Raw genomic sequence first — 27,211 nt, forward strand, 5'->3', positions numbered from 1 at the left:
ACTTCCACACGGACAATCGCCTGCCTGTCTTGCGGTTATTCATCAGAGCGACCCATCATCATGTGTAGATAACTCCCGTGCAAATAATATATATGTGTATACGTAAAACAGCTGCAGAGAGAAAAACAACGTTGTGTTTAAAAGCCTCGAACGTCTCCTTGTAATCTCATTTAACTTATGTAATTTTAACATCTCTGCATACCTGTCAACTCATACGGTTTACCCGTATTATTTCCTGTACATGGAAATTGAGTTTTCAGGTCCATATGGCGTACAGCCGTTTCAAAACGGGCAAAAAATGGTGTCTATTTCTTTGTTTCTCTCTTGTGATGGGACTTTGTAGGATGAACTTTGAAATGTATAAGGGCACGGGGTGACCAATAAGGTCTGAAATAGGTCTGTAATAAGCGAGGCACTGATAAGGGGTTGGCATGTATGCCTCTGTGTGATATACTACGCATTCGCTTCACAATACAGAACAGTTACTCATCAGGCACCTGTTGAGAAGAGGGGAATTCAGTGCAGTAAAAAACACAGTGGCCCGACTTACGAACCGTCCGATTTACGAACGCGGCCTCGGAACTGTTCCCGTTCGTGAATCGGGGAGCTGTATTATAAAAAATGGATCACCCTGTATATTTAAATTAATCGGTAAAGATCAATACAACCCCCCGCCACCACGACTATCTTTCGTGGTAACAAACCCACCCAGCCACCTGGACACGGTCTGATTTCATGACTCCATCTCCTCGAGTTGGGCGTCCCTCTCGGCTGCGTTACCATCCCCCTTTACAACAATTTTTTTGTCATCCACTGTTGGATGTGACGTTTTTATCCCACCACGCCGTATCTGTCAGTCGTGGGGGTTGTTTGACCATGCTTCACCACGCTGTATAGATCTTTTTCAAAAGCAGAATCAGAAAATGTATTTACACTGGAAGAATCCGAAGAGCTATCAAGCTCTTTTTCACGTGTCCAGTAGAGGCGGGTCAGAAAGTTACGACAACAATACACAACACGATAGGAGTGCAAAGGAAAGAAAACGTAAGCAAATTACAAAAAAACAAATAAAGATACACTATGTGTGCAGCCATTGGTGACCAAACTAAGACTGTTAATCTGAGAATAGGTGTTCCCCTTTTTTTCTGGCAACAAAACAGGTGTTAAGATGTTTAAACACCAAACTGAAACCTTTTACAAGGAATCACGTCTGCATTAACCACAATACTTGTGTTCAGAATGCAAACAAAAAACGTACTCTGATAATATATGCATTGTCTTTGAATCTGATTGGTCCACACCAGAGACAGCTTTCTTTTGAGCCTATTCTGAAAACGGTGTAAGACCAGAGGACGCCAAAATAAAAAAGGGGAAAACCTATTCTCAGATTTTGGTACTGGCAAAGGAGGTCCCATGATGAAATAAGACTGTTAACTCGCTACACTTGAGAATCCAGATTAAACTATTAAGCAACAACTATTTTTTATTTTACCAGGTAAATCCGACTGAGTTATTAGCTTCTTTTTCAGAAGCGACCTGGCCACAAATCATAGCTCAACGAAGTGGCTTATCGTGTGGACATTTATAGCACGGTAAGAGAGAGAGACACGCAAACTCCAAATATGCAGCATGCACCAGGGTCGGATTCGAACCCCAGACCTCCTGTACACCAGGCGAGGTAGTTAACATCTCTACGGGGAGAGAGAGAGAGAGATACAAACTCCAAATATACAGCAGGCGTCAGGGTCGGGATCGAACCTACGACCTTTTGTATAACAGGCGAGGTAGTTAACATCTCGCTATTGTGGCGTCACGACTCTCCATACTGATTAGGGGCCGTCCATAAATGACGTCACGCACCTAGGTGGGGGGGGCAGACATTTGTGACATCAAAATGTGCCACTTTAAATAAATATAGACAACACGTTCTGCTTAATTAAATAGACTTTTTAATAAATGTTTCTCCTACAACATCAGAGTGCAGCGCCACATTAAATACGCACTACAATGACAATAGTTTAAAGCGATTTGAAGCATGTTTTATTTTGGGGGGGGGGCAGAGCTTTGTGACGTTATATTTGAGGGGGGGGGTCTGACTTTTTGTGACGTTGTGTGACGAAGGGGGGGGGGGTCAAAAATCGTCTGAATTGGTCTGTGACAAGGAGTTGACAGCAAGGCCGTAATTATAATATATATTGGGGGGGGGGGGGGGGGACACATCACCCCACTATTCAAATATGCTCAAAATGTCCCCTTCCAATATATTGATATAAAAAAATTGTTATGCTATGTAAATAAAAAAAACAACAATTTGCTAAACCTTGGCCACAATATCTAGTCTTGTCTTCATATAACAATGTTTATATGATTGTGGTTATGGTTGTACTTTATGAATCCCTAATCTCTGTCATCACATACAATGAAACAAGAAAAGGTAAAAAAGTTAAAACAGAGCAATGTAATACAATACACTATTAGACATTATTGTAAAATATAAAAACTCCATCCCGTGTGTTAGTGAATTTTTAAAATATTTTAGGCAGGAAATGAGTTTTCAAATATAGATATTTTTTTGGGTTGGGACCCCCAGACCCCCTGGAAGATTTGGTCCCCCCCCAATGTTGACTCCATGCCTACGGCCTTGGTTGACAGGTATGTCGTGGTGAGTGTACTCGTGGTGAGTGTACTAGTCGTGAGTGTCTATTTGTGTTTCTCCCTTGTGGTGTGACATTGTAGGATGAACGTTGAGATTTATAAGGGCACGAGGGTGACCAACGAGGTCTGACTGATCTGTAATAAGGTGCTGACGGGCACGAATGCCGATAATTCGGCACCACCCGCAGTTCACCATCACTTCTGGGAAGCGACGCGAGGTGGGGGAGGGGTTGGGATACGTCACGGGGAGGCGATCGGAAGCGAAACAAAACACACGTCCCTCTCTCACGTGACAACACTCGGCATCCTCTCAAGTTCCAGAGGCTGTTCACGTCTCGTTTGCCCTCTCTGGACATCATCATCATCAACAACTTCATTACTCTCATCAACATCATTACCACCATCAACATCATTACCATCATCGACATCATTACCATGATCGTAAAGTTCATTACCATCAATATCATTACCACCATCAACATCATTACCATCATCGTAAACTTCATTAACGTCATCGTCACCACCACCAATTATCGTCGAAATAATTACCATCATCACCGTCATCCAAATTCATCATCAATAGAATCGTAATTTAATTTTATATCGCGTCATTCACACAGTATCCCACATATCGTTGCCATCACCATCAATATCATCATCAATACCGTCATCAATACCACCGTCAATATCATCATCACAAGGTGAGTGTGCTCGCGATCAAACTGCATGGCGATCCATTTATAGATACCCCACTTTGTTTAGAATTTTACCCACCTCGTTTTGGCCATCAGCAAGGCGATGGAGTCGACGTATCGACGACTTTGACAGGCGATGCGCCTCTGCTGTGTTTACGAGAGGAGAGTGCGAATAATAAACAGTTCGTAAGCGTATTGGGATCGGTGGGAGACTACGCAAATGCTTGGAAATACAAACATTTTACTGTAATACTGCACAGTTTCCATACTAATTTGGTGGGGTATCTATAAATGGTTCACCTGTACACGGACATGACTACATGTACATTACACATGGACACAATTTTACTGGTAGGAACCTCCTGGTTACACCAGCCCACAGGGGATTATTGTGTCCGTCCGTCGTGCAGGGAGGGGCTGGGTGGGGAGGGGCTGGGTGGGGTGGTGCTGGGTGGGGAGGGGCTGGTCACCCCGTGGTGCCCTTATAAAACTCAACGTTTAACCTACTCACGCCGGCTTGTGCCCGCCCTCACAGTCGGGCATATTTGCGGAATACACCACGCCGCCGTTGACCCTGGCCATTGACCGAGCAACCCAACGTTCCTACCAGCTCCCTCCGCAGGAATGTGTTTGTTAATCCACTGCTGGAAGAGGGCCTCCCCCCAAACACTCGGTGGGCGACAGAGAGAAATGGAGCAAAATCAGTTGTGCTGTATTCTATGCTCCCAGTGCTTCTCGCCTTCAACCAGCACTTAACCAGCGTGGTGAAGTATGGTCAAGTAACCCCCACGACGGCGATGACGTCCTCATTCAGCAACGGATTGTCACACAAGGGCTGGTTACATACAATTCGATATACTAAAGAGTCTGCACGTCTAAAGTTGTGGCTATGTTGACATGGGCTCGTAATTTTGTTGGCCACAATTTGATGAAGAGTTCACGTGTTTAAGCAGCGTTCATCACCAATTCTCAGGCGGGCGGCACTTTCGCAGATAAGGGACCGTCCATAAATTACGTCACGCACCTAGTGGGGGGGGGGGGGGGGAGGGTTCAAACATTTGTGACGATGTGTGACGATGGGGGGGGGGGGTTGAGAAATGTGACGTCACCTCAAAATGCGCAACTTTAAATTAATATAGACAACACGTTCTACTTAATTAAATATACTTTTTTTATAAATGTTTTCTCCTACAACATCAGAGTGCAGCGCCACATTAAATACGCACTACAATGACTATAGTTTAAAGCGATTTGAAGCATGTTTTATTTGAGGGGGGGGGGGTCTGACTTTTTGTGACGCCGTATGACGAGGGGGGGGGGGGGCAAAAATCGTCCAAAATCGCGTGACGTCATTTATGGACGGCCCCTAAGACATTATCAGTGTGAGAGCGTCCACACCATTTGAAACCATTGGGGGGTTTGACAGCAGCACGATGATCATGGGGAGGTGTCACAATGTGTGTATTTTGGGGGCCCCACTAAAGGCCACTAGGGGCCCACCAGTGAGTGGCCCGCGGTGTCCTTCCAATGAAGAAAACTGCTCTAGAGGTTTCGTACCTAGTGTGGGACCACCAACGCGAGAAATGCAGCGCCTGCCCTTGGGCTCTTGAACAACAGAGCCCCTGTGGGGGTCTCCTTGTGCCGCACAGGGACAGCTGCCACTTGGGGTGCCCCTTAAAAATGTATTGTTGGTGAGATGTGATGTCAAAAAAAGCACTATTGAGACACACCTGCGCATAGGAGGGGGCTATGTCTATATCACTACTATAATGAGCCAATAATGTATGTGTGTCCCTCGCGTGACGTCACTCCATATGCCGCACCCCCCCATCATTAATATTCATGAGTGGGTGGATTTTTACACTCACACAGAAGGTCGAGCGGAAATATTTTTTCGGAGCAAATTCAGTTTAAGTTTGACGTTTCTTTATTGAAAGTTAATCTAATAAATAATTGTACGCTGCAACAAAGTGGAATTGGTGTCTTTATTTCTTCAGCACTTGAGACAAAAGGTATGTCTAAATTATGCTTCTACATTATGGTAAAATAGACATTTCTCGGTGATTTTCCAGATATTGTATCGATTTCCAATTTATTTCAACCCCAGCGACCGAAAGCAGAAGAGAATAAAGTATTAGAGCAGTGAATTTGAACAAATTGAAGGTCAGTTATATACAGTGCTACAGTGACATGAAGTGAGGTGTTTTATGACGTAGTTTTGTGTAAGAATCCCTGCCATTAATCCAGTGCTACAGTGAACTGCAGTGAAGTGTTTTACGACTTTGTTTTGTGCCAGATTCACTGCCATTAATGCAGTGCTACAGTGAAATTCAGTGAAGTGTTTGATGACATACTTGCAAGATTCAATGCCATTAAATTTACACAAAATATTATTATACTTTGCAAAAAAAAATTCGTAAATATTACAGCTTCCGTCCATGGACGGCCAAACAAGCTAGTAAAGTAAATAATTTGGGTATGATTACGTTGGCTGTAGGTACAGAAGCCCTGCTTTGACACAAACGTTCTAACATGGATCGTTTGTAATGATCAACCCATACGGTTTACCCGTTTTCTTGTACAGGGAAATTAAGTAAAAAAACATGTTTTGTATATTTGTTTGTGTTTCTCCCTTTTGATGGGACTTTGTTGGATGAACTTTGAGATTTATGAGGGTACGGGCTGACCAATTAGGTCTGAATTGGTCTGTAATAAGGTAGGCACTGATAAGGGGTTGACAGGTATGTGATCATCGGCTTTTTAAGTTCCATGTCTGAAAAAAAACACAAGTAGCTGTCCAGCATTAACACACATATTGAGCGAGTGGGAGCCAAGTCGTTTGGACCATCACTTGAAGTTGCCTCATGATGTTAAACTGAATGCCATTTTTTTTATTTCAGGTCAACATGTCTGCCAATATAGAAGATATTGATGAAGAATATTTCTCCAGGCAGTTGTGAGTATTTGCTTTACCCTGGACATGGTACACATCTTACAAAGCAAGGAAGAAAATGTATGCATATGCATGGATTCGGAAGTATTGAATTATTTTGATTCATGTACTACCTGCTATGTGGATCAGAAATATGGACATTACCAAATAAAATTATATATTTTTTTAAAGTGCATAGCTTAATGGTAAAAGTAGCACGTGTAATAGGTAGCATATGAAAATTAGAGACGGCATTTTGAATTAGGAAAGTAAGTGAGCATGGGCAGGATGTATGAAAAAATAAGAATAGGATTTACCCTTCCTAGCAATATAAAAGGTGTTCAGATGTTCAAACACCAAATCGAAACTTTGTGCAAGGAATCAAGTTCTGCATTAGCCACACGTACTTGTGGTGAACACGCAAACAAGCATGCTCTAGTAATATATGGCATTGTCTTTGAACTGATTGGCGTACACCAGAGACAGCCTTCTTCAGACCCTAGTCTCACCGGTGTGAGACCAGAGAACGCCAAAAGGCGGACAGCACAAAGACAATGCCACTATCAGAGCATTTATAACTCGGGGTGAGCAGCTACAAACTGGGACCTTTTGCCAGTATCAATACTGGCTAAATAATACTAATACTTGCAAAAAGCTCCCATTTTATGGTTATGCTGCATGGCTAGAAGGGTTAACAAGACGTCAGAGTAACAGCCAAAGGAGACGACATGGTGCAGTAAAATCAGCTCGTGTGCAAGCGTTATATGGATCGTTCCATCACATTGTGACCGTGATTGATGGCGAAAGCTTGGAAAGACCTTTATCTATAGAGCTGATGAATTAACTTTTTCTCATGGACGCTTAGCATAGGCCCAAAGGTGCAAAATATCAAGCTTCCAGCAAGAACAAGCAGAGGGAAAAGAGACGATGGGAGAGAATTCCAAAGTCAAGCAGTGTAGGGGGAAGAAGCCAAAAGGGAAGTGATTTGAGCTGCAGTAACTCTAAATATGGAACTTCAGGCCAGTGTTGGATCAATGTTGGTCCAATGGTTTTAACCACATGCCAACGTTGGCCCAACGTTACATGTTTAGGGATGGTGATTGAACATATGATGATGATGGCTGAAATTCGGATTCAAACCGACGATCGCAGCAGTGCAACGACGATCGAAGCAGGCTCATGGCTTTTGAGCCACTTGGGGGACCACCTGTTGGGTTTGTTGGTTTGTAAACGTGCCTCGAGGTGAGCGCATCGCCTGCTGATGTTGCATTTCTGTCGCGCCACTCCTCTGCATAAGGTACGTGCTGGGGCACGAGGCCACGCGGCGGATACAGGAGACCCATGTGCTCGTGAGCGGGATGCATGGCCTCGGACTGGAGGTCGCTAAGAACGTGGTGCTGGTCGGTGTAGGGAAGGTGACGGTGCACGACACGCAGCCACTCACCAGGAGAGACCTCTCCTCACAGGTGAGGAAGGCATTGGGGGTGGAGCAGAGGTATCCGGTTATCGGTATCACCGTCAGGTGCATCGTGCTGGGAATGTTTGTTGCAGGTTTCCCACCTTCGAGAAGCAGAATATGGGGGCAGGCACCATTTTTAAGGAACCCGAGTAAATAGAACGCAAAAAAGTAGTCAATTACGTTTTTAGTCTGATGAATTGACCAATTATCCCAGCAGTAGTTTACTGACAAGGTCCCCTTCCTGTACAAGTATCGGCACAGCTGTGGACATCCTTGGTGAACATTATTTTGGCCGCGCCTCCATTATTGTTTACCATCGCCATCAACCCTCAAGAGACACTTAAAAACTCACCTCTATAACCATGCTTTGCGAACGACTCTGAGCTTTGCTCCGCGCCTCTGAGTTGCGGCCATTACGTCCACAAATTTGCGCGCGTTATAAATTGCATTATTATTAGCGACGTGCCCTGGCCAAACCAACCAGCTTTTCTTAAAAATTTGAATCGTGTCATTAATCAGCGTATATTCTCTCATCCATACGTTCCTCTTTTTGTCCCTCGGTGTAATTCCGATAATTACAGTATGCATCTCCATGCTTTTTGCACACTCTTATTAGTTTTTTTGTAGCGTTTACGGCAGTGTTTTTCACTAATTTTCAGAGGGGTGGCCACTTCCGCCGATAAGACATCATCAGTGGGAGGACTGTCACACATTTGAAACCATTGGGGTTTGACAGCAGCACGATGATTATGGAGCGTGTTTTCACATTTGCGTGTTGTCAGGGCTGCACATCAAGGGCCACACTAAAGGCCACCAGGGGCCGCCAGGGGCCCGTGGGCCTTGCAAGCCTTGCAATGATGAACACGAGTTTACACGAACGACCTTTGTATTCTAACGTATAAATGGAAAGGAATGCTCATGCTTCCACTTTGGAATCCCAGTTTAAAAATAATCTTTGTATTGACGCGGATGCTCTGTGCACTGGCAGTTTTATGGACGGGAGAAGGATCTGCAGAGGAATCGTGCTCAGCTGTCCCAGTCCCACTTGAAGCAGCTGAACGAGTTTGTGCGCGTGTCGGATTACAGCGACTCACTCACGGAGGAGTTTCTCTCGCAGTTCCAGGTGAAGAACCCCTCCCCTCCCCTTTTGAAAGGACAAACGGCAGATTTCATGTCGCTAGTGTAGACAATCCCAGCTGTATTTTTTTCATTGTCAGGGTGACAGCCACCTCGTCGGCAGTGTGGAGGAGAGGAAGAGGGGGTGGTGGGGGGGCGGCGGCACTGAGACCAACGTAGAGTTTGGTCAGGGGGCTCCCGTTGACAGTGTGCATCACGGTCTGTCACCGACCGCATCCACTCAGCTGTAAACACCAAACACAACAACAACCCCCATTCGTCACTAGGTGACGGCCACGTCACCACGGTGTTTGTGCCAGGCTATGTGCACTTTAAGGCCACGTGAAGTGTTGAACGCCCGCTGGCAGGAGGTTATGGGACAGACCCAAGTGCCATGGGTTGCCTGAATGACATTACTGGCACCTAGACACCCTGGCCAGTCACACTGCGTGGTAACAGAACATATTTTGTGGAGGTAATGTTTTGGGTAATGGCGATTTTAGTACAGAAACAAGTCAACCAGAAAATATTTTTTATGTGACTTTGATAGCAACAATGTTTTACTAGCATTTAAGATAATCATCGTGTCAACATAGAGCATTCTAATGCAATGTACAGCCCTTTCTCAATCATACATTACCACACTGCTCACTACAGATTGGTGAAGAGGGGGAGGCCTAGGACCAGTTCAAATATATATGTGTATAACTTCCACTCTTGTTAGCTGTATCCGGGAATAAAATTACAGTTACCGGGCTCATAGAGCAGTGGGCTAACCGCGGCGCAACCACTCTGGTGGAGGATTATGGGTAGTAAATTATAAATAAACAGACACCACGTAAAAAAAACAACAAGTTAATCCATCAGGCTTTGGGCCAACGTTTTCCACATCCACGTTTCTCAGCTCACGACGATGCCCGGTGTTTGCTGATTGGTGCAGGTCGTGGTTCTCACCAACTCCTCCTTGAGTGAGCAGCTTCGTATTGGGAGCATCTGTCGCGCCCATGGCATCAAATTCATCATCGCGAGCACCCGCGGCCTGTTCGGGTAACCCCCACACCGCCAACGGCAACACCCCCGTACCTCCGATTAGCACGGTCGACTATGTACGGTGTGAAAGAAATTGAACGTATGTACCACTCGGCTGACATGAAGCAGTGCGACCTTGCTGCACTAAACTTTCATGGGCGCACGTACCTGGCTCTTCCTGCTCGCTGCTTTCAAACTGTTTCCTAAAACCTTCCTCTTCAACCACGTCTTCATACCCCCTTAATTGCTTCACTTCTCTCCTTCCCTTGCGCGGTCAATCCTGCGTCCTCCGGCTCATGCCGTGTAATTCTGCGCTCTGAGATGTTTGTAACGCGATGGGCACATGACAGTCGTTCGGTGTTTTGCAATGCGTTGTGCATAACTCGAAAAAAATTAATCCGTTTTTGCAGCCACGTCGCTCATTGTTGAGCCATTACGACGAAGCATGGTGTATGTGGTAGTCCCTTGGTTAACAGTGACATCGGTTAACAGTCTTCCAGTTAACGTTTCGCCTCCCAAAGGACCCCATGGTTTTGACTAATATAAAAATGTTGGTTTAACGATATGTTTATGTTATGCACGCGGGTGCCAATTTGGCCAATCCGAGCGCTCGTAAGTGGGATGAACATGCCTCAGACAATAAATTAAGCCCATTTATGAGCGTTTAGACCGCGGCTGGATTTGTTTACATTATGTTTTCTGTTTTGGCAGTGGAAATAAAATCTAAACTATATTTTTATGGTCAAAAATATCAATTTCCGATCGTCTTGGAACGGATTCATACTTTCAACATGTAATTTCTTTATGCCATTAAAAGTAATTTCGGTTGACAGTAGTTTCGTAGAACGAATTAAAAACATTAACCGAGGGACTTTTGTATATGAAACAAGCTTGTATAGTGCAAGCCACGACTGCCCGCCCTTGCCTCTTGCTTGGACCATCCAGCCCAAAGAGATCGTTTAAATTAGGCAGGGCATCTGGGAATGCATTGGGGCCTGCTGAGGATAAGTAAACAACAAACCAATCCAACTAGCACCTACATCATGTACTGATTTCATTGTTACATCTCCTTAGCGGATGTAATCTCGGACATGTTCCTCTCCTTGGCTGCCACTCGGTTATTATTCTTGACCAGTGATGTACCTTAGCCAAGCCCAATTACTTTGCTTAATAGTTTGAAGGAATGTGTATATATGTGTTGCTAAAAACACAAGACGTGTATTCCAACCCATTTAAATATATGTGAACTGTGACTAAGCGGCAGTAATCGGAGTCGCGGACAAGTCGGGCTCTCCAAGTGGAATTCTCCATCACAGCAAGTGTCATGGTGTCTTGGTGCAAATTGTTCTTACGTCTGTCGCATAACAAAGCAAACCATTTCTTGTGAATTAAAATATTTGGCGACGCTGCTGTTGCTGCAATGGCATTCGGGCACAAGTACAACACAACCAACAAAAACACTGAACACATTCACCAATAAGACCGTGGCCATAAAAATAAATAAATACACGTGACATTTTGGGCAATGTGCTGTTAAGAATGGAAACTGTAAACCCTAATATATTTATTCTTTGAAGGCCGCAATGTCATTGACGAATGTGTGGAGTTAATTTCTGGTGAGAATAGTTGCGTTTGGAGCCATTGAACCTCCAATTAGCACGGTTGGCTACGTACGGTGCGAAAGAAGTATGTGTTAGCAGAGCTACAGCGGGACTATCCATATGTATGTGTGTATGTTACATTTTTTTCGCACCGTACGTAGTCAACCGTGCTAATCAGAGGTGCGGGGAAGGACAATGAAGTAAAAATTTCGTGTGTTACATTGACATTGTCACACATAATGGGTTGCTTCTGCCTTGAGATGTATTTCAATGTGAAACAAAAATCAATCTACGCCTTTGCGGATATTTATGATGATGATTGTGGTTTTGGTGATGATTATTTTTTGTCATTTGTAGGCAAATATTCTGTGATTTTGGAGATGAATTTGTTGTGGAGGACCCAAGTGGAAAGACTATCACCTCCACCGTCGCATCCATCAGCAAGGTATGGGAGGCTGCAATCACCAGTCTGTAGAGATGACCTCAAGTAGTTGTTTTTACATTAAATTAAAAATATATCGTGGCAATGCCATCACTTTGACCAATTAATTAATGCAGTAGTAAAGCGTGGCTGTAACTACTAATAAGAAAATCACTCTTTAAGCAATTGGCCAAATGATCCAATGTACAAAACCCTCCTGAACAACAAAACGTCTTCAGGTTCGACAATAGATACAAGTTATTGATGGAATCCAGGACAAAGAGTGAGAGAAGAGTTAGTGGGGAGATGGATACAGGACAGAGAGAGATGGAGCATTCAGAGAGAGGTTGAGATGAGCATCTTGCGATCAAGCGGAGTAATAGTCATGAATCTGTAATGGACCGCTTGATATGCTCAATTACACAGGCCCCTATAAAAACAGCAGCTTCCCCCGTCACCTTTCCTCCCGAAGGCAGGAAACCCCCTCGCAAATCCCCGCCCACCCCCACCCGAGCATCAACGCATTTGGAGCCATTTTTTGTGACGAGTCGAGCATCCGAACCGATAATCGATCGAGTAATTCGATTACTTAAATAATCACATAGTCTCTCTGTATCTCTGCTAACACTGACCCACTGTGGTGGGCTGTTTCGCACCATAGGAGAGCCCCGGTGTGGTGACGTGTGCGGAGGCTGAGGGCCACGACTTTGAGAACGGGGACCTAGTGGTGTTCTCCGGCGTGCGAGGCATGACGGAGCTCAACCGTGGCCGACCCCGCACTGTTACGGTCATCGGTAAGGGAGCTTCGTTTTATGCACCTCCGCGATCGGCACGGTAGGTTACGTACAGCGTGAAAGGAGTTCAACCTGCATACGTACGTAAACGCAGCCCATGGACGCGGCTAGTCCACGGTCTGGTTTGGAGAGCCAGGTGCAGTCAAGCTCTTGCCTAGTTGTGACACTCACCCATAGGTGATCACAGAGAACAGCATATATGTATCGTGATTGTTCTGTGTGTACATTTTTTAAGTTTAGTTGTACAACAATAACAAACACGATTTATAATGCGCGCATATTTCGGGAATCGGGATGCAAAGAACTCAGAGGCACGGAGCCAGAGCTCAGAATCCCTCATTTGCCAACCTGAACAGGTGAGAGCCTTTATAGGCGAGAGCGCCTGAACAGATGAGAGCCTGGACGGGTGAGAACCTGGACGTGTGAGAGCCTGAATGGGTGAGAGCCTGAGCGGGTGAGAGCCTGCACCGTTTGAGAACCTGAACAGGGTGAGAACCTGAACCGGATGCACCTTCAGCTGTTGCTAAAGGTGGGTGGTCATTGGATGCAGTGCTAGTGCAGTGGCAGAGAGTTTCCGATGGCTTCTGGTGAAGCTGCGGAGAAATAGCGCTCAGCCGGGATGGTCCTGGTTCTGAGTATGATGAGCAGGTTAATACTTCCAGCCAACTCTCAATTATCCGGGGTGATCGGGGGGGGGGGGGGGGGGAAGCCCAGGTTCCCCAGACAAAACAAAACCACGGATAATGCAAATCATATGTAAGTTAGGCTAAAATAAATATAATCTACTGAGCTGTATAGAATGGGACGGTACAGATGTAGAATGTCGTCATCTGTTTTTATTGCTTTTTAAAGTGATTGGTTGTTAGCGGTAGTGATACAGATTTGTATTTTTAGTGCATGGTGTACTGATATTTTGAAAAGGAGCATCGGGCCAATTGTGTTTCGACCGTCGTTTTCCGAGATTTCACGGACATTATATTCAAATTCAGGATTTTCCATGACTACACCGTGAGCTCCGTGTCCTCCTTGTCAGTGCTTAAGCCATCGTGTCTTGTGTGTGATGTGAACAGATGACAAATCCATCAGTGTTGGAGACACCAGCGACTTATCCGACTATACCGAAGGAGGGGAAGCGATCAAGGTTAACATTCCACAGACCATCAAGTTTGTAAGTTTATTTTTATTTACGTTTTATAAGGTGCAGTAGACTCAACAAAAGGGCTTCAGAGCGCCAAATAGTAAAATGTATACAAAATAAAATACATCTCCAGTTCACCTGACATTTCCTAGGAAATTAGTACATTTTTAGTTTCTTTCTAATTGGGAGTATCTCTGCAGTTCTACAAGGCAGAGCGTTCCAAATCTGAGAGCCAAGGACCGAAAAAGCCGGAGCTCTGAAATGTTTTATTCCGAAAGTGGCTGACAGAGGAGCCCGGTCAGAGAGTGAGAACCTCAAACTCCTGGAAGGATTGTAAAGCTGCAGAGTGCTTTGTGAATCAAGCACAGTAATTTTAATCATGCACGGAGCTGATTTGGAAGCCAGTGTAGGTGCATGAAAGTTTGGGAGATTGGGTCCCGACGAAAACGACCAGTCGGTCAAAAGTCGTGCACAGGAGTCCTGAATGTTCTGCAGTAGTTTAACTCGACCCAGTGGAAGACCCACGTACAGGACATTGCCAAAGTGGAGACCATATGTGACAAGGGCATTCAGGAAGGTAGCATCATTTCCATCAGTGAGCTTATTTCATATGTACATTATTTAACATGTAAGGGTGGAGTGGTGGTGCAGTGTATACCACACAGCGGCTACGAACCCGGCGACCTGAGTTCGATTCCAGGCAATGGCTAATGTCGGTGAATTTTACAACGTCGGTTTAACGGCTCTGCAATAATAGACAACATTTTTATTTATTTAACAAAGAACATGCTTTAACTTCAGCGTCCAACACAAGCCTGAAGCAGCTTTAATATATATTTAAGATAACAAATGTTAACCCTTTTCCGTTCCGAGACATCTGCAAGTTGTAGGGTGGGTATCCCGTTCACTGCTGAATCTTGGAACATGCAAGCAGTTAGCGTAATTTATTTTTAGAGAGGCGTAGCACCGTTGTTTTTAAAGATATTGTACTCACCGTAGATAATTTTAGCGACACCACCACGTTCTACGATAGACGACGTACACATAAGTCATCGGAATGAGTTAAAACACAAACCTACGAGTGATCACTTGAGCATCATCGCATTCAGAGCATTGTCCTTGCCTGTCCCCTGTGCAGTTGCCTTTGCAAGAAGCTCTGGTGAAGCCCAGGTTTCAGGAGGGATGTGACCAGACTGTGGCCCCCACCCTGCACAAAGCTTTCCAGGCCCTGCACAGGTTTCAGCAAAAGCATAACCGTTCGCCACGGCCGCACAACCAGGTGCGTACGGCAATCGCACGCAAGTCGCTCGCCTCATCTTTTCGCATCACCATCATCATTATTCTCCCGATTTTTTTACCCTCCCAGTTGCGGTGCTATCAGCGTCATGCCCGCCCCCCCTTTCCCGATCCCCACCCTGACGCCTGTATATTTGTAGTTTGCATGTTCTCCTTGTGGTTTGCTGGATTTTTCTCCGGGTCCTCTGGTTTTTCCCTCCACATTTAGAATCGACATGCGTTTAGAGTATTTGGCTACTGCTATACATTTCCATTTGATAAGCCACTTCGTTGAGCGATCATTTGTGGCTAGGTCGCTTATGAAAAAGAGCTACCTGGTAAAATAAAAAAAATAAAAAAAGTTTTTTGAAGAATGTTGAGTGGAGTGGTGTTACATTGGTAACAGTGGTAAGCGCGCTGCTGTGCTCTGAACCCGGCCACCCGAGTTTGATTCCCGGCCCCAACCAACATCAGTGGCGAGCGTTACCCGAACCCACCTTAACCAATACACCATGCGGCAACCTGCATTGACAAGCGTGGTGAAGTATGGTAAAAAAAAAAATAGCCAAACCGACACGGCATGGGGAGGCCTTCATCTGCTGGTGGATTGAGAAGGGCTGGAAGTAATTTGTATGATTTGACATTTGTAGAAGAGTTTAAAAAAAGGGGGGCTGAGCCCTCAGTATGGCGGGGAGCCACTGGAGGGGCACTAAGCCCCTCTATGAACTATAAAACTATATACTATTTTTATTTAATCACGTAATGCCCACTGAGCTATATAGCTCATTTTCAGATGCTACCTGGCCACAAATGATAGCTCAACGAAGTGGCTTATCTCGTGGAAATTTATAGCAGCCAAATACCCTAAAAGCGTGGTGTTAATTTTAAATGTGGAGGGTAATACCGGAGGACCCGGAGTAAAATCCACGCGACCACAGGGAGAGAGACACACAAACTCCAAATACACAGGCGTCAGGGTCGAGATCGAGCCCACGTCCTCCTATAAAGCAGACAAGGTAGTTAAAGTTTCAGCACCATGGCGCCCCCCTCCCTGCCCCCCCACCTCGACGCCACAGGACTGAAGGGGACCGTCTCAATCCTGACATAAACCAACGTGTTGTTGCCGCTCCCCTCTGCCCCAAGGCTGACGCGGACGAGGTTGTGAAGGAGAGTGCAGGGGTGGAGTTGGGGGTGGACGTGGGGGTGGAGCTCCAGGAGTGGCTGGTGCGACGATTGGCATTCACGGCCCAGGGAGACCTGGCTCCACTCAACAGCTTCATCGGTGGGGTCGCCGCGCAGGAGGTTATCAAGGTGGATACGTCTCTAGATTTGAAGCTTTCGTGACTGCAAGGATCCATACTCTTTGGTTTTTTCGGTAAAGTCACGTAGGTTAAAAAAGAGAGAAAACAAATAAATTAAATCACGTTTCGGAGGCAACACAAGCCTTCGTCTTCAGGTGGCACCGTCACAGCAAAAATCACTGTATCAAGGGACCTGAAGACGGAGGCTTGTGTTGCTTCTGAAACGTGATTTAATTGATTTGTTTTCTCTCTTTTTTAACCTACGTGACTTTACAGAAAAAAACAAAAAGTATGGATACGTCTCGTTTGCCTGCAGGCGTCCATCTGACTGCCTTTTAACTATCCCAAGAACAGGGATAGGAATAGATGACAAAGCTTTTGCCCCGTTGCAGCACCCACGTTTTGGAACAACCTTGTTTCGTCCCTGAACATCGTAAATCTTCCTTCGAAAAATATCCTAAAGCAGAAGATTAGTGCTGGATGCAAGCGCATTTTCAAATGTGATTTGTAACTTTTATTCTTACCAGTGTACTGATATGAGAATAGGTTTTTCCCTTTTTTTCTGGCAACAAAACAGGTGTTAAGATGTTAAAACACCAAACTGAAACCTTTTACAAGGAATCATGTCTGCATTAACCACAATGCTTGTGGTCAGAATGCAAAAAAAAAAACGTACTCTGATAATATATGCATTGTCTTTGAAACTGATTGGTCCACACCAGAGACAGCTCCAAAGAAAGCAGAGACAGCTCCAAAGAAAGCTGTCTCTGGTGTGGACCAATCAGTTTCAAAGACAATGCATATATTATCAGAGTATGCTTTTTTAGTTTGCATTCTAACCACAAGCGTTGTGGTTGATGCAGACATGATCCCTTGTAAAAGGTTTCAGTTTGGTGTTTTAACATCTTAACACCTGTTTTGTTGCCCAGAAAAAAGGGGAAAACCTATTCTCATATTTTGATACTGGCAAAGGAGGTCCAATGAAGTGTACTGATAGTTCAATTTTAATGTGCAGTTGTATTGCGGGACTGCGAGTTGTCTTGGTGTGGTTGTGAATGTTCTTGCTGTTTTGCTGCCTTACCCAAGTTTGGGAATCGGAGTACTTAGGCAATTTATACTTATTTTACGTATTTATTTTTAGTGATTTGTATTCCTTTCCTACACTTTGAGCTCTGATCGATGTTTTGTATTGTATGCTGTTGTAACTTTCTGACCCGCCCCTGCTGGACATCTGTGAAAAAGAGCTTTAGAGCTCATCGGATAGCTCAAGGATAAATAAAGATTCTGATTTAGCAGTCCACGGTTGGGAAAACTTCTTCCTTACTGAGAGCCGATTAGGACCTTTGGACACATTTGGTGTGCGACCATACGTTACCACATACCTCGGTCTTGTCCAACAATAATAATAATCTTCTTGGTTCTTTCGGTAAAGTCACGTAGAAGGGAAGTAATAAAATAATAAAAAATAAAACAAAATAAAATTATTCTCACGACGTTTCGGCCACAAGGCAAGCCGAAACGTCGTGAGAATAATTTTATTTTTTATTTTTATTATTTTATTACTTCCCTTCGACGTGACTTTACCGAAAGAACCAAGAAGATGAATCCCTGCAGTCACGAAAGCTTTAAATCAAAATAATAATAATAATAATAGTTTTTGAATTAACGTGCGTATTGACCGAGTGTAATTAACGTGCCCTTGCAGTGACAGAGGTGGCTTCACCTTATCCATGGGTGTGTTGGAATAGCAACGATTGCCAATGTAAATTCATGCCCAGCGTGTCGCATATGGTGATGCTGATAACTTCACCAAGCCCTGTCCGTTACCTCCCGTGCAGCGGCACACGTGGGGACAGGCGAGACCATTTTTTTTCCTCCTCCCCACTAATCTGTTGTTATCCGATTACACTGGTCAACTAATTTCAGGGTGCTGATTCCAAATCTGATCTCAGATTTTCTCTATCACATCTAATTTTTATGCTATCGGCATACCCCATTTTCATTGATTTTACCCGAAATTAACTCTGTCCCTTATGATTGCAAGTTGTTGCGAGTCAGTGACTGCTTTTGTATTAAAATATGGTGCTGTATTTTTAGGATAGTGTGGTTATAATATAATTTTATGTAGATATCCACATTTATTTTATATTTTTATTCTGCAGTTATTATTGAAAATGCAATTTTTGATATCTCAAAAACCTGATGTTGTGATAGACAAAAACTGATGCCAGATTTGGAATCAGCACCCAAAATTTCATTAAAACCGTTGGAATACCTTATGCCAGAAAAAAGTGTGTTGACCAGTGTTAGTCGAGTAATCGAAACCGATAATCAGTGGTGTGATCGATTACTTTTATCGAGGGATTACATTCCGGGTTTAATCAATTTGGGTTGCAGTTGGTCGCAGAGGTGAACTTAGAACTGTGCGTGTTTGCGGCAAACTCTCTGCATCTCCTAGGCCTGCACGGGCTCCTTCATGCCGCTCAATCAGTGGATGTATTACTCGGCGGCAAAGTGCCTTCCCGATGAGGGCACGGGCACCGTGGATATGGAGGAGGCCTGCAAACCGGTATGTTATCTGTGTGTGTGTGTGTCATCCACACTCGGGGGTTCTCAAAAATGTTCACGGTGCCTATCGCAATGGTGACAACCAAGAGTGGTTGGTGTTAAGCCAACCGTGGTCAGTGTTGAATGCACAAATGGTCGGGTGATGAAATACGAATGGCCCCTGTAGCTCCGTATCCGCCCTTGTAACTGTTGCAAGAGTTACTCTGGACCCTGTAAACACTACGTATGTACGTATGTTAAAGTTCTTTCGCATTATTATTATTATAACAAACTGCTTAATCTGGGGGTTCACAGTCCTTTGTTTGTTGACTCTGTTCTCTTTCCCCCACCCGTGCACCTTGATGCGTTTGTTCTTTGCAGACGGACAGCCGCTATGATGGCCAAATCGCTGTGTTTGGAAAGAAATTCCAGGAAAAACTTGCTTCCCTTAAGTACTTCTTGGTAAGATTCAGTGGAACGGTGACGGTAACTGTCTGGGTGTGTAAGCGGTACAACTAAACTTAAACTAAACTATTTTTCATTTTACCAGGTAAGGCCCACTGAGCTATACAGCTTTTTTTCAGAAGCGACCTGGCCACAAATGATAGCTCACCGAAGTGGCTTATCGCGTGGAAATTTAAATCAGCCAAATACTCTTAAACGTACTTTCCCAAATGTGGAGGGAAAAACCAGAGTCCCTGGGGAAAAATCCACGTGGCCACGGGGAGAGAGACATGCAAACTTCAAGTATGCAGGCGTCAGGGTCGGAATTGAACCCACGACCTCCTCCATACCAGGCGAGGTAGTTAACATCTCACCACCGTGGCGACTGCACTGGGGCCCACAGAACAGGGAGGGGGGGGGGGGTCCAGGTACCGGGCTACAAAAATAGGGAGGGTAAACTGGACAAGGGCCCATTTCATGCCTTGCAACGGGGGCCCATGCTGGCCATACTACACTACTGCGATAACAGGGATTGCCGGAGATAACTTCACTTACTGTGGAAGTTCCGTAACAACTCCGAAATGTTTATTCAGTTGATCGTATCAACATTTTTTTCTTTTTTCGTAAGCATTCAATCAAAGTTTTTTCAAGGACCCAGAATGCAGTTGGAACATCACAATTAGGGAGGGACAACACGTAGCGTATGACAGGCCGGCCGTAATGCACCCTCATAATTCGGGAACGAACGAGGGCATCCGGGCTCGCCGGTAACGATTGGGAAGAATGTATTCAAGGGGGAGGGAGGAAAATGTGAAAAAAGAGGGGGTGGTCGGGGACAACCCATGTTATATTAAATCGAGATGCAAGCCCAAGAAGAAAAAAAACACAAGCTACTTTTGTTTCATCAAAACAACATCGATCCACTTAGTGGCTCTCGTGATGCACCGCACGTTGTGACGGCATTGCGATGAGTTTTCAGCTTTCACTTCTTTTGAGGATTTTAAGTGATTTCAGCATTTTTTGTTACGGCTAACAGGTCGACCCTGGAACGACGTAGCCTGCTGCCACAGTTAACGGATCTATACTTCACGATGGTATCCTGTCATGGCGGCTGACTTTCGGATTGGTGACCTGCTTTGTTTGTAACGCGTGGTTGTCTTGGAGCTGCTGACACCATCTCGCGTCGTAGACGCATACGCCAACCCATATACTCATTAATTGGCTGAAAACATCTCAATCTAAGCGCCTCCACGTGTGCTGATTACGCTGCATTATGAGATGCAGTTGCATGAATGATACACTTTATTATTGTTGCGTAGTACTTGTTGACGCCAAGGGGAATTGTAGAACCAGACGGAGACGAGGATTCTTACTTAAGGCTGCTTGCCGTTTATTCACACTCTTACACACTCTGTCCACTGTACACTCACTGGTTGTTACACTCTCTGAACTCCACGCTTACACCCGTTATGGCGCACGTCAGAACTCTGTCCTTTACGCGGACAACCCTCCAGCTATCTAAGCCCCGGTACGGCTCCCCTTTGTCTACCCCCTCGTCTGCACCGGGCGGGGGATCATCCAACACTGCCCGGCGACGAGGTGAGACCTCTACATCTCGAGCCCTTCTTCGGCGGCTGGGATGTTTTCCACGTAGGCTCTCGTTCCTCTGCCAACGGCGACGACTTCACTCTCCCTATGGCGACCACCTCCCTCTCCCTATGGCGACCCCACCGTCGTCACGGGTCCCCCTTAAGTAGCCCTTGGCGGCTCCTCCCCCTAGCTCGGATCCCGTCTTTGTTTCACAAAGGCACCCCCCCCCCCCCTTACAGCACCCGTGACATGACGTCATTCTCCGCTGTCAACTCGCTCGCACCTCCCTGTGTACGCTCCCTCATGGTTGCTCACTCTACTCCTCTACATTATTATTAAAAAGCTTTTGCTGTCACCCCACCACTGCACGCTCCTTAACGCCGCGTGATTACTGCTTTCAATTATTGTTTCTCATTAACAGTTTGCGTTACACAACCTTGGTTCAGTGAGATGAGGGCCGTACGTATAAGTATTTTTTTCTGTGGTTGCATATTTCTTTGAATGCATGCCCACGAAACCCAATGCAAGGGCTCCCCTTTTTATCCCAGGTGGGTGCTGGGGCCATTGGCTGCGAGCTGCTGAAGAACTTTGCGATGATGGGACTGGGTGAGGTGACTGTGACCGACATGGACCACATTGAGAGATCCAACCTGCATCGCCAGTTCCTCTTCCGGCCTGGAGATGTCAAGGTGCCGTGCACGGCTTTTTGCGATGGACGCGTATGAAGTTAAGACCCACGACGTCTCTGGTTTCCCATTGCGCCATCGACGCAGAAAATTCGATGTAAACAACACAACCGCATAAAATAATAAATAATAAAAATAACAAAAGTCATACGTTAGTTTATATTGTACCCAAAATAAAATTACATATCTCAAAGCGCATTTTTTTTTTGCCGAGGGTATCCCCTAATAGCAGCTTGTCCCTTATATGGCACAAGGTGAACAGAGGACAGACGACATGTAGTAGACATCATAACGTCCATCCAAGTGACTTATAGCATCGCGCAGCCTGCAAGGACACGCTCATTTCTATTCTGTGGCCCACCATAAAAGAGGAGTTCCAGAACCCGCCCTGGTGGACACCGGAACATGTGCTCGTCCCAGAAGCTCGCCCTGCCCATGCCTCTGTGCGCCTCCGCCCCCGTGCCCTAACGCCCACGGTGTTGCCAACAGAAGCCAAAGTCGGAGGTGGCGGCGCGCGCCGCTAGCGAGATGAACCCCGATGTGCGCATCAACCCGCACAGGCTCAGCGTCGGTCCCGCATCGGAATCCGTTTTCGGCCAGAGCTTCTTTGACGAGCTGGACGGCGTGGCGACCGCCCTGGACAATATCGAAGCACGTGAGTGGAGGCTGGGGTCACTGTGAATTGTTTTATTGTTATTATTGTAAAGCAAAAATGTGGAGCTTGTCCACAAGGTGGCTCGAGGTGGTGTGATCTGCCTCACAATCAGAAGGGTGTGATTTCAAATCCCTGGTTGGGGGTTGACTCAGCCCATCACCTCTCCGGGGCTTGATAAAACGATGATCAATTTGTAGGGAAGTCAACGGTGGTTATTCTGTGGATATGCTCAGCCCTGCGATAGGAATTTGCAATTGCCACCAGTGGCTCTGCAGGGCTGTATACAGGGGATGAGCACTAATGCCTCAATGCTGCTCATTTGAGCAGGAAATCATCATTTTGACTTAACTTTTTTATTTCACCAGGTAAGGCCCACTGAGATGTGTAGCTCTTCTTCAGAAGAGACCTGGCCATAAATGACAGCTCAATGGAAATGGCTTGTCACGTGGAAATGTATAACAGCCAAATACTCTAAACACACATTGATTCTAAATGTGGAGGGGAAAACCGGAAGAGCCCGAGTAAAATCCACGCGACCACGGGGAGAGAGACATGCAGACTCCAAATATACAGCAGGCATCAGGGTCACGATCGAACCCGCGACCTCCTCTATACCAGGTGAGGTAGTTAACATCTCGCCACCACGGCGACTTCCACTAACGAGCGTGTGCGATCTCTTTCCAGGAGAGTACGTGGACAGGCAGTGTGTGAATCACCGCAAACCTCTGCTGGAAAGTGGCACGGAGGGGCTGGAGGGCAGCGTGCAGGTGGTGGTGCCATTCCTCACGCAGTCCTACGGCTGCGTCGCCAACCCGACAAAGAAAACCATCCCTTTGTGCAGCGTGCGCAGCAATCCCAGCACCACCGCGCACACTCTGCAGGTATGATGAGCACATCGTCATCATCGTCATTCTCATCATCATCCGGCCGGGTGGTTCAGCGGTAGTGGCTGGCATTCCGAAGGTTGCTAGTTTATATCTTGGATGTGGGAAGAGTTGGAGGGGGGGGTTGACTCAGCCCATCCTCCCTACAGGATTGCTGACGTAATTACCATTTGGTAGGAGAGGGCAACGGTGGTTGTCCTACGGGGAACCTCGCCACCGTCATAGGGATGTGGAATTTAAACTATTGAGACAAATTACCCAGTCCCTGTCCACTTCCAACAACACTCCACGTAATTGGCCGTACATCCCAAGCAAGGTTCTCTTGAAGAAGAAAAGTGCCACGATTTGGTGAGCCTTTTCTGGAAGACCGTTACAATTAGTTGATGAAAGCGGCTGCCAGGAGTGGTCAGGAGCCTGTTTGGAGCCTTGGAAATGATAAGAGAGCTTATAAATTACTAGCTGTGCTACCCGGCTTCGCCCAGGACTTGGATCCACCACGCCCAGCCGCCTTTGTCTCCCCAGTGGCGATGTTCACACACCACACCAATTACTCGTTTGAGGCTGAGTCGACCTAGGGGAGGCCCAGGACCGGTTCAAATAATCGTCACCGGTGTTGGCCGTGAGCGGGAATCGAACTCGGGTCGCGGGGTTCGTAGCGCGGCGCGCTAACCAATACACTACGTTGCGTTACGCTTCCACATGCGCGGGTCACGTGACAGATTTGACGTCACAGCTCAGTTGCCATGCAAAAATATGAATGCATTATTGAGCTCCCCCCCCCTCCCAAAAAAAAGAAAGTGTATTTTTATAATTTTTTCATGGTGTACAGTCTGGAAAGTACCCACATGGCAAATTTCCAGTTTGTTGCATGTCGGGAAGTACGCTAAACATTTTGAACAGACACACATTCACAACTTTACCTTTTATATACATGGAGATTATACATTATGGATGACCAGGTGGCGCAGAGGTCAGAGTGGTGAGTTATCACTGCGGAGTTCCTGGGTTTGAATCCGGGTTGGAGTTGCCACGGTGGCTAAGAGATGTTAACTACCTCGCCTGATCTACAGGAGGTCGTGAGTTCGATCCCGACCCTGACGCCTGCTTTATACTTGGAGTTTGCGTGTCTCTCTCCCTGTGGTCGCGTCGACTTTTCTCCAGGTCTTCCGGTTTTTCCCCTTTACATTTACAATGAACGTGCGTTTAAAGTATTTGTCTGCTATAAATGTGCACGTGATAAGCCACTTCTGTTGAGCTATCATTTGTGGCCAGGTTGCTTCTGAAAAAGACCTGTATAGCTCAGTGGGCCTTAATAGGTAAAATAAAAACATGTTTATTAAGTGTACTGAGTTAACAGTCTTAGTTCAGTCACCAATGGCTGCACACACAAAAAAAAAATCTTGTTAAATTTGAATTTTCATTCACGTTGGCTAAATTTACAAATATTTGTTTTTCAATTCGACAAATATTACTCTCTGTGGCAGGGTAGGTGGAAATTGCTGCGTCATTGTGTCGATAAAATATCACATTAACAGCTTTTGTAAGTTATTCTGTGAACATCCTTCCGTGGACAAATTCTATAACATGGGACGTTGCACTGCACACAAGAGCGTGACACCACTCGCACAGTCAGGATACAGATACAAATTGGGGACAAAAACGTGAAAAAAATTGTCTGCAGTGAAGTGCCGTTGAAAATGGGGTAGCTCCAGTGCCGGATGAAGCTAGTGCGGGGCCTGTGACATATGTTATAAAGGGGCCCTAAATTAAAAAACATAAATATTACAACACAAATTTGTAACTTGCATAGTAAAGTAATTATATTTTTTCACTTGCTGTACAGCCAGATAATACGACAAATCGCTAACCTTATACACATAAAAGTTGAAGGCAGTGTAGTACTATAGTAATAGAACGAGTTTAGAATTACTGAACCGGAATTTATAGCTTGAAAGCATTTAGTGCGGGGCCCTTGAAAGTGCGGGGCCCGTTGCATATTCTACTTTTGCTCCTAGGATAATCCGGCATTGGGTAGCTCGCAGGGATCGCGTCAGTGAGGGGCAGCCCTCTCTTGATCCCTGTCTCGCTTGCCACCCCTAATCCCCTCATCCTTGAAACCCCTTGAACCACTGCAGTGGGCGAAGGAGGAGTTTGAGGAGCTGTTTGCGGTCCAAGTGAAACATGCCAAGGAATGCGTCCAGTAGGTGGAGAGGCACTGCATTTATGGCATTTTACACAAGCACAATCATTACCTCTCGCACGCACGTGCAAACAAACACACACACATGCATAGTGCCCGAGCAAGGGCAGGGTATGTACATGTTTTGTTGAACTTCTTTCGCACTGTACATAGCCAACTGTGCTAATTGGAGGTGCGGGACAGGGTGGGGCAGGGTGGGGCTGGGTGGTGGTAAGGTGGGGTGGGACAAGGCAGGATGGGCATGGCTGGACAGGGTGGGACACGGTGGGATAGTGGGGCAAGGCGGGCCTGGCAAGGCAGGATGGGGCAGGGTGGGATGGTGAGGCAAGGCGGGGCATGACAAGGCAGGGTGGGGCAGGGTGGGTTGGTGGGGCAAGGTGGGACATGGCAAGGCAGGGTGGGGCAGGGTGGGATGGTGGGGCAAGGCGGGGCATGGCAAAGCAGGGTGGGGCAGGGTGGGTTGGGGAGGCAAGGCGGGGCATGGCAAAGCAGGGTGGGGCAGGGTGGGTTGGTGGGGCAAGGTGGGACATGGCAAGGCAGGGTGGGGCAGGGTGGGATGGTGGGGCAAGGCGGGCCTGGCAAAGCAGGGTGGGGCAGGGTGGGATGGTGGGGCAAGGCGGGGCATGGCAAAGCAGGGTGGGGCAGGGTGGGTTGGGGAGGCAAGGCGGGGCATGGCAAAGCAGGGTGGGGCAGGGTGGGTTGGTGGGGCAAGGTGGGACATGGCAAGGCAGGGTGGGGCAGGGTGGGATGGTGGGGCAAGGCGGGCCTGGCAAAGCAGGGTGGGGCAGGGTGGGATGGTGGGGCAAGGCGGGGCATGGCAAAGCAGGGTGGGGCAGGGTGGGTTGGGGAGGCAAGGCGGGGCATGGCAAGGCAGGGTGGGGCAAGGCAGTATGGGCATGGCTGGACAGGGTGGGTTGGTGAGGCAAGGTGGGACATGACAAGGCAGGGTGGGGCAAGTCGGCCACCCCGGGCACCCCTCTGACCTGAATGGGAAACCAAAATGTTGTAAAAGAAGACATCTATGGTGGTGCTGGTGCTACAGCAGCTGAGAGGGGCGAGGAAGGGGGCGTTGGAGGATGGCACATTGTCGCTGGCACCATGTCCAGCTATGGTTTTGCACACACACACACACATATAGCAATCAGTGGGTTTGTTATAAATATTAACAGCTGTTGTTTACCATTTTCCCTTAGTGACTGTTTGCTTGCTTGTTCATTAATTACATTTTATATGACTAAATCGCCCAGAATGTGCCCCATTCCATACAATCGTATAAGCTAAGCAGATGTGTAAGCCTGGATAGTATTTGGGGAGGCCCTCATCCAGCAGTAGAATTGACAAAAAACGGGTAGCTGTGCAGGTACACGTTGAATATTCTTTTTTTGGTTTAACACAGGTTTTAGCGACCAACATTATCCATAAGAGAGCTTTTTTTTACGGGTTAGATCGCATAAATATAAATGTGTTGTTATAAACCTGCCACCACCCAACACAGCCAATTGTTTTATTTTTGTTAACGTCCCATAGAAGTGTGCAGGCTCTTGGGGAGAGGGTACAATCCCTTTCACTTGGGCAGGCGAGCGGAGGCGACGCCAGCCTGGAGGGGTGTGTGGCCTGGGCTCGGCATCGCTGGCTACAATCTTACCACGACCACCGGATACCGCCGCCGCCGCCAGCGACGACGACGACGGTACCAGTTCACTCGCCCACTGCCTCTCATCCAATGATGCATCGTTCATTCATTCACTTCCTTTTCCTCTTCTTTCCTGTTTTTGTAAAAAAAATGCAT

At 46.4% G+C, this 27,211-nt stretch overlaps 1 protein-coding gene across 3 annotated transcripts in view; it reads left to right on the top strand.

Annotated features, from left to right (window-relative positions):
- Window positions 1-2,919: 2,919 nt before the first annotated feature.
- Window positions 2,920-27,211, top strand: part of LOC133356503 (ubiquitin-like modifier-activating enzyme 1) — a 32,159-nt gene continuing 7,867 nt past the window's right edge. For 2 of the 3 annotated variants that reach the window (XM_061574046.1, XM_061574047.1), the window contains exons 1-17: window positions 2,921-3,356; window positions 6,251-6,306; window positions 7,580-7,748; window positions 8,730-8,864; window positions 9,798-9,904; window positions 11,845-11,932; window positions 12,570-12,702; window positions 13,773-13,870; window positions 14,979-15,119; window positions 16,259-16,426; window positions 18,875-18,985; window positions 19,345-19,425; window positions 21,546-21,686; window positions 22,173-22,338; window positions 23,023-23,219; window positions 25,358-25,422; window positions 26,950-27,112. In XM_061574046.1, coding sequence (XP_061430030.1) covers window positions 6,257-6,306; window positions 7,580-7,748; window positions 8,730-8,864; window positions 9,798-9,904; window positions 11,845-11,932; window positions 12,570-12,702; window positions 13,773-13,870; window positions 14,979-15,119; window positions 16,259-16,426; window positions 18,875-18,985; window positions 19,345-19,425; window positions 21,546-21,686; window positions 22,173-22,338; window positions 23,023-23,219; window positions 25,358-25,422; window positions 26,950-27,112 — 2,013 coding nt within the window. In that variant the 5' untranslated portion in view covers window positions 2,921-3,356; window positions 6,251-6,256. Of the gene's footprint in view, window positions 3,357-6,250; window positions 6,307-7,579; window positions 7,749-8,729; window positions 8,865-9,797; window positions 9,905-11,844; window positions 11,933-12,569; window positions 12,703-13,772; window positions 13,871-14,978; window positions 15,120-16,258; window positions 16,427-18,874; window positions 18,986-19,344; window positions 19,426-21,545; window positions 21,687-22,172; window positions 22,339-23,022; window positions 23,220-25,357; window positions 25,423-26,949; window positions 27,113-27,211 lie in introns of all 3 variants that reach the window. The other variant, XR_009756855.1, reaches the window with a different exon arrangement.

This window comes from Lethenteron reissneri, chromosome 54, assembly GCF_015708825.2.
Source record: "Lethenteron reissneri isolate LAM-NWPU_2019-01 chromosome 54, ASM1570882v1, whole genome shotgun sequence".
NCBI classification, from domain to species: Eukaryota; Metazoa; Chordata; class Hyperoartia; order Petromyzontiformes; family Petromyzontidae; genus Lethenteron; species Lethenteron reissneri.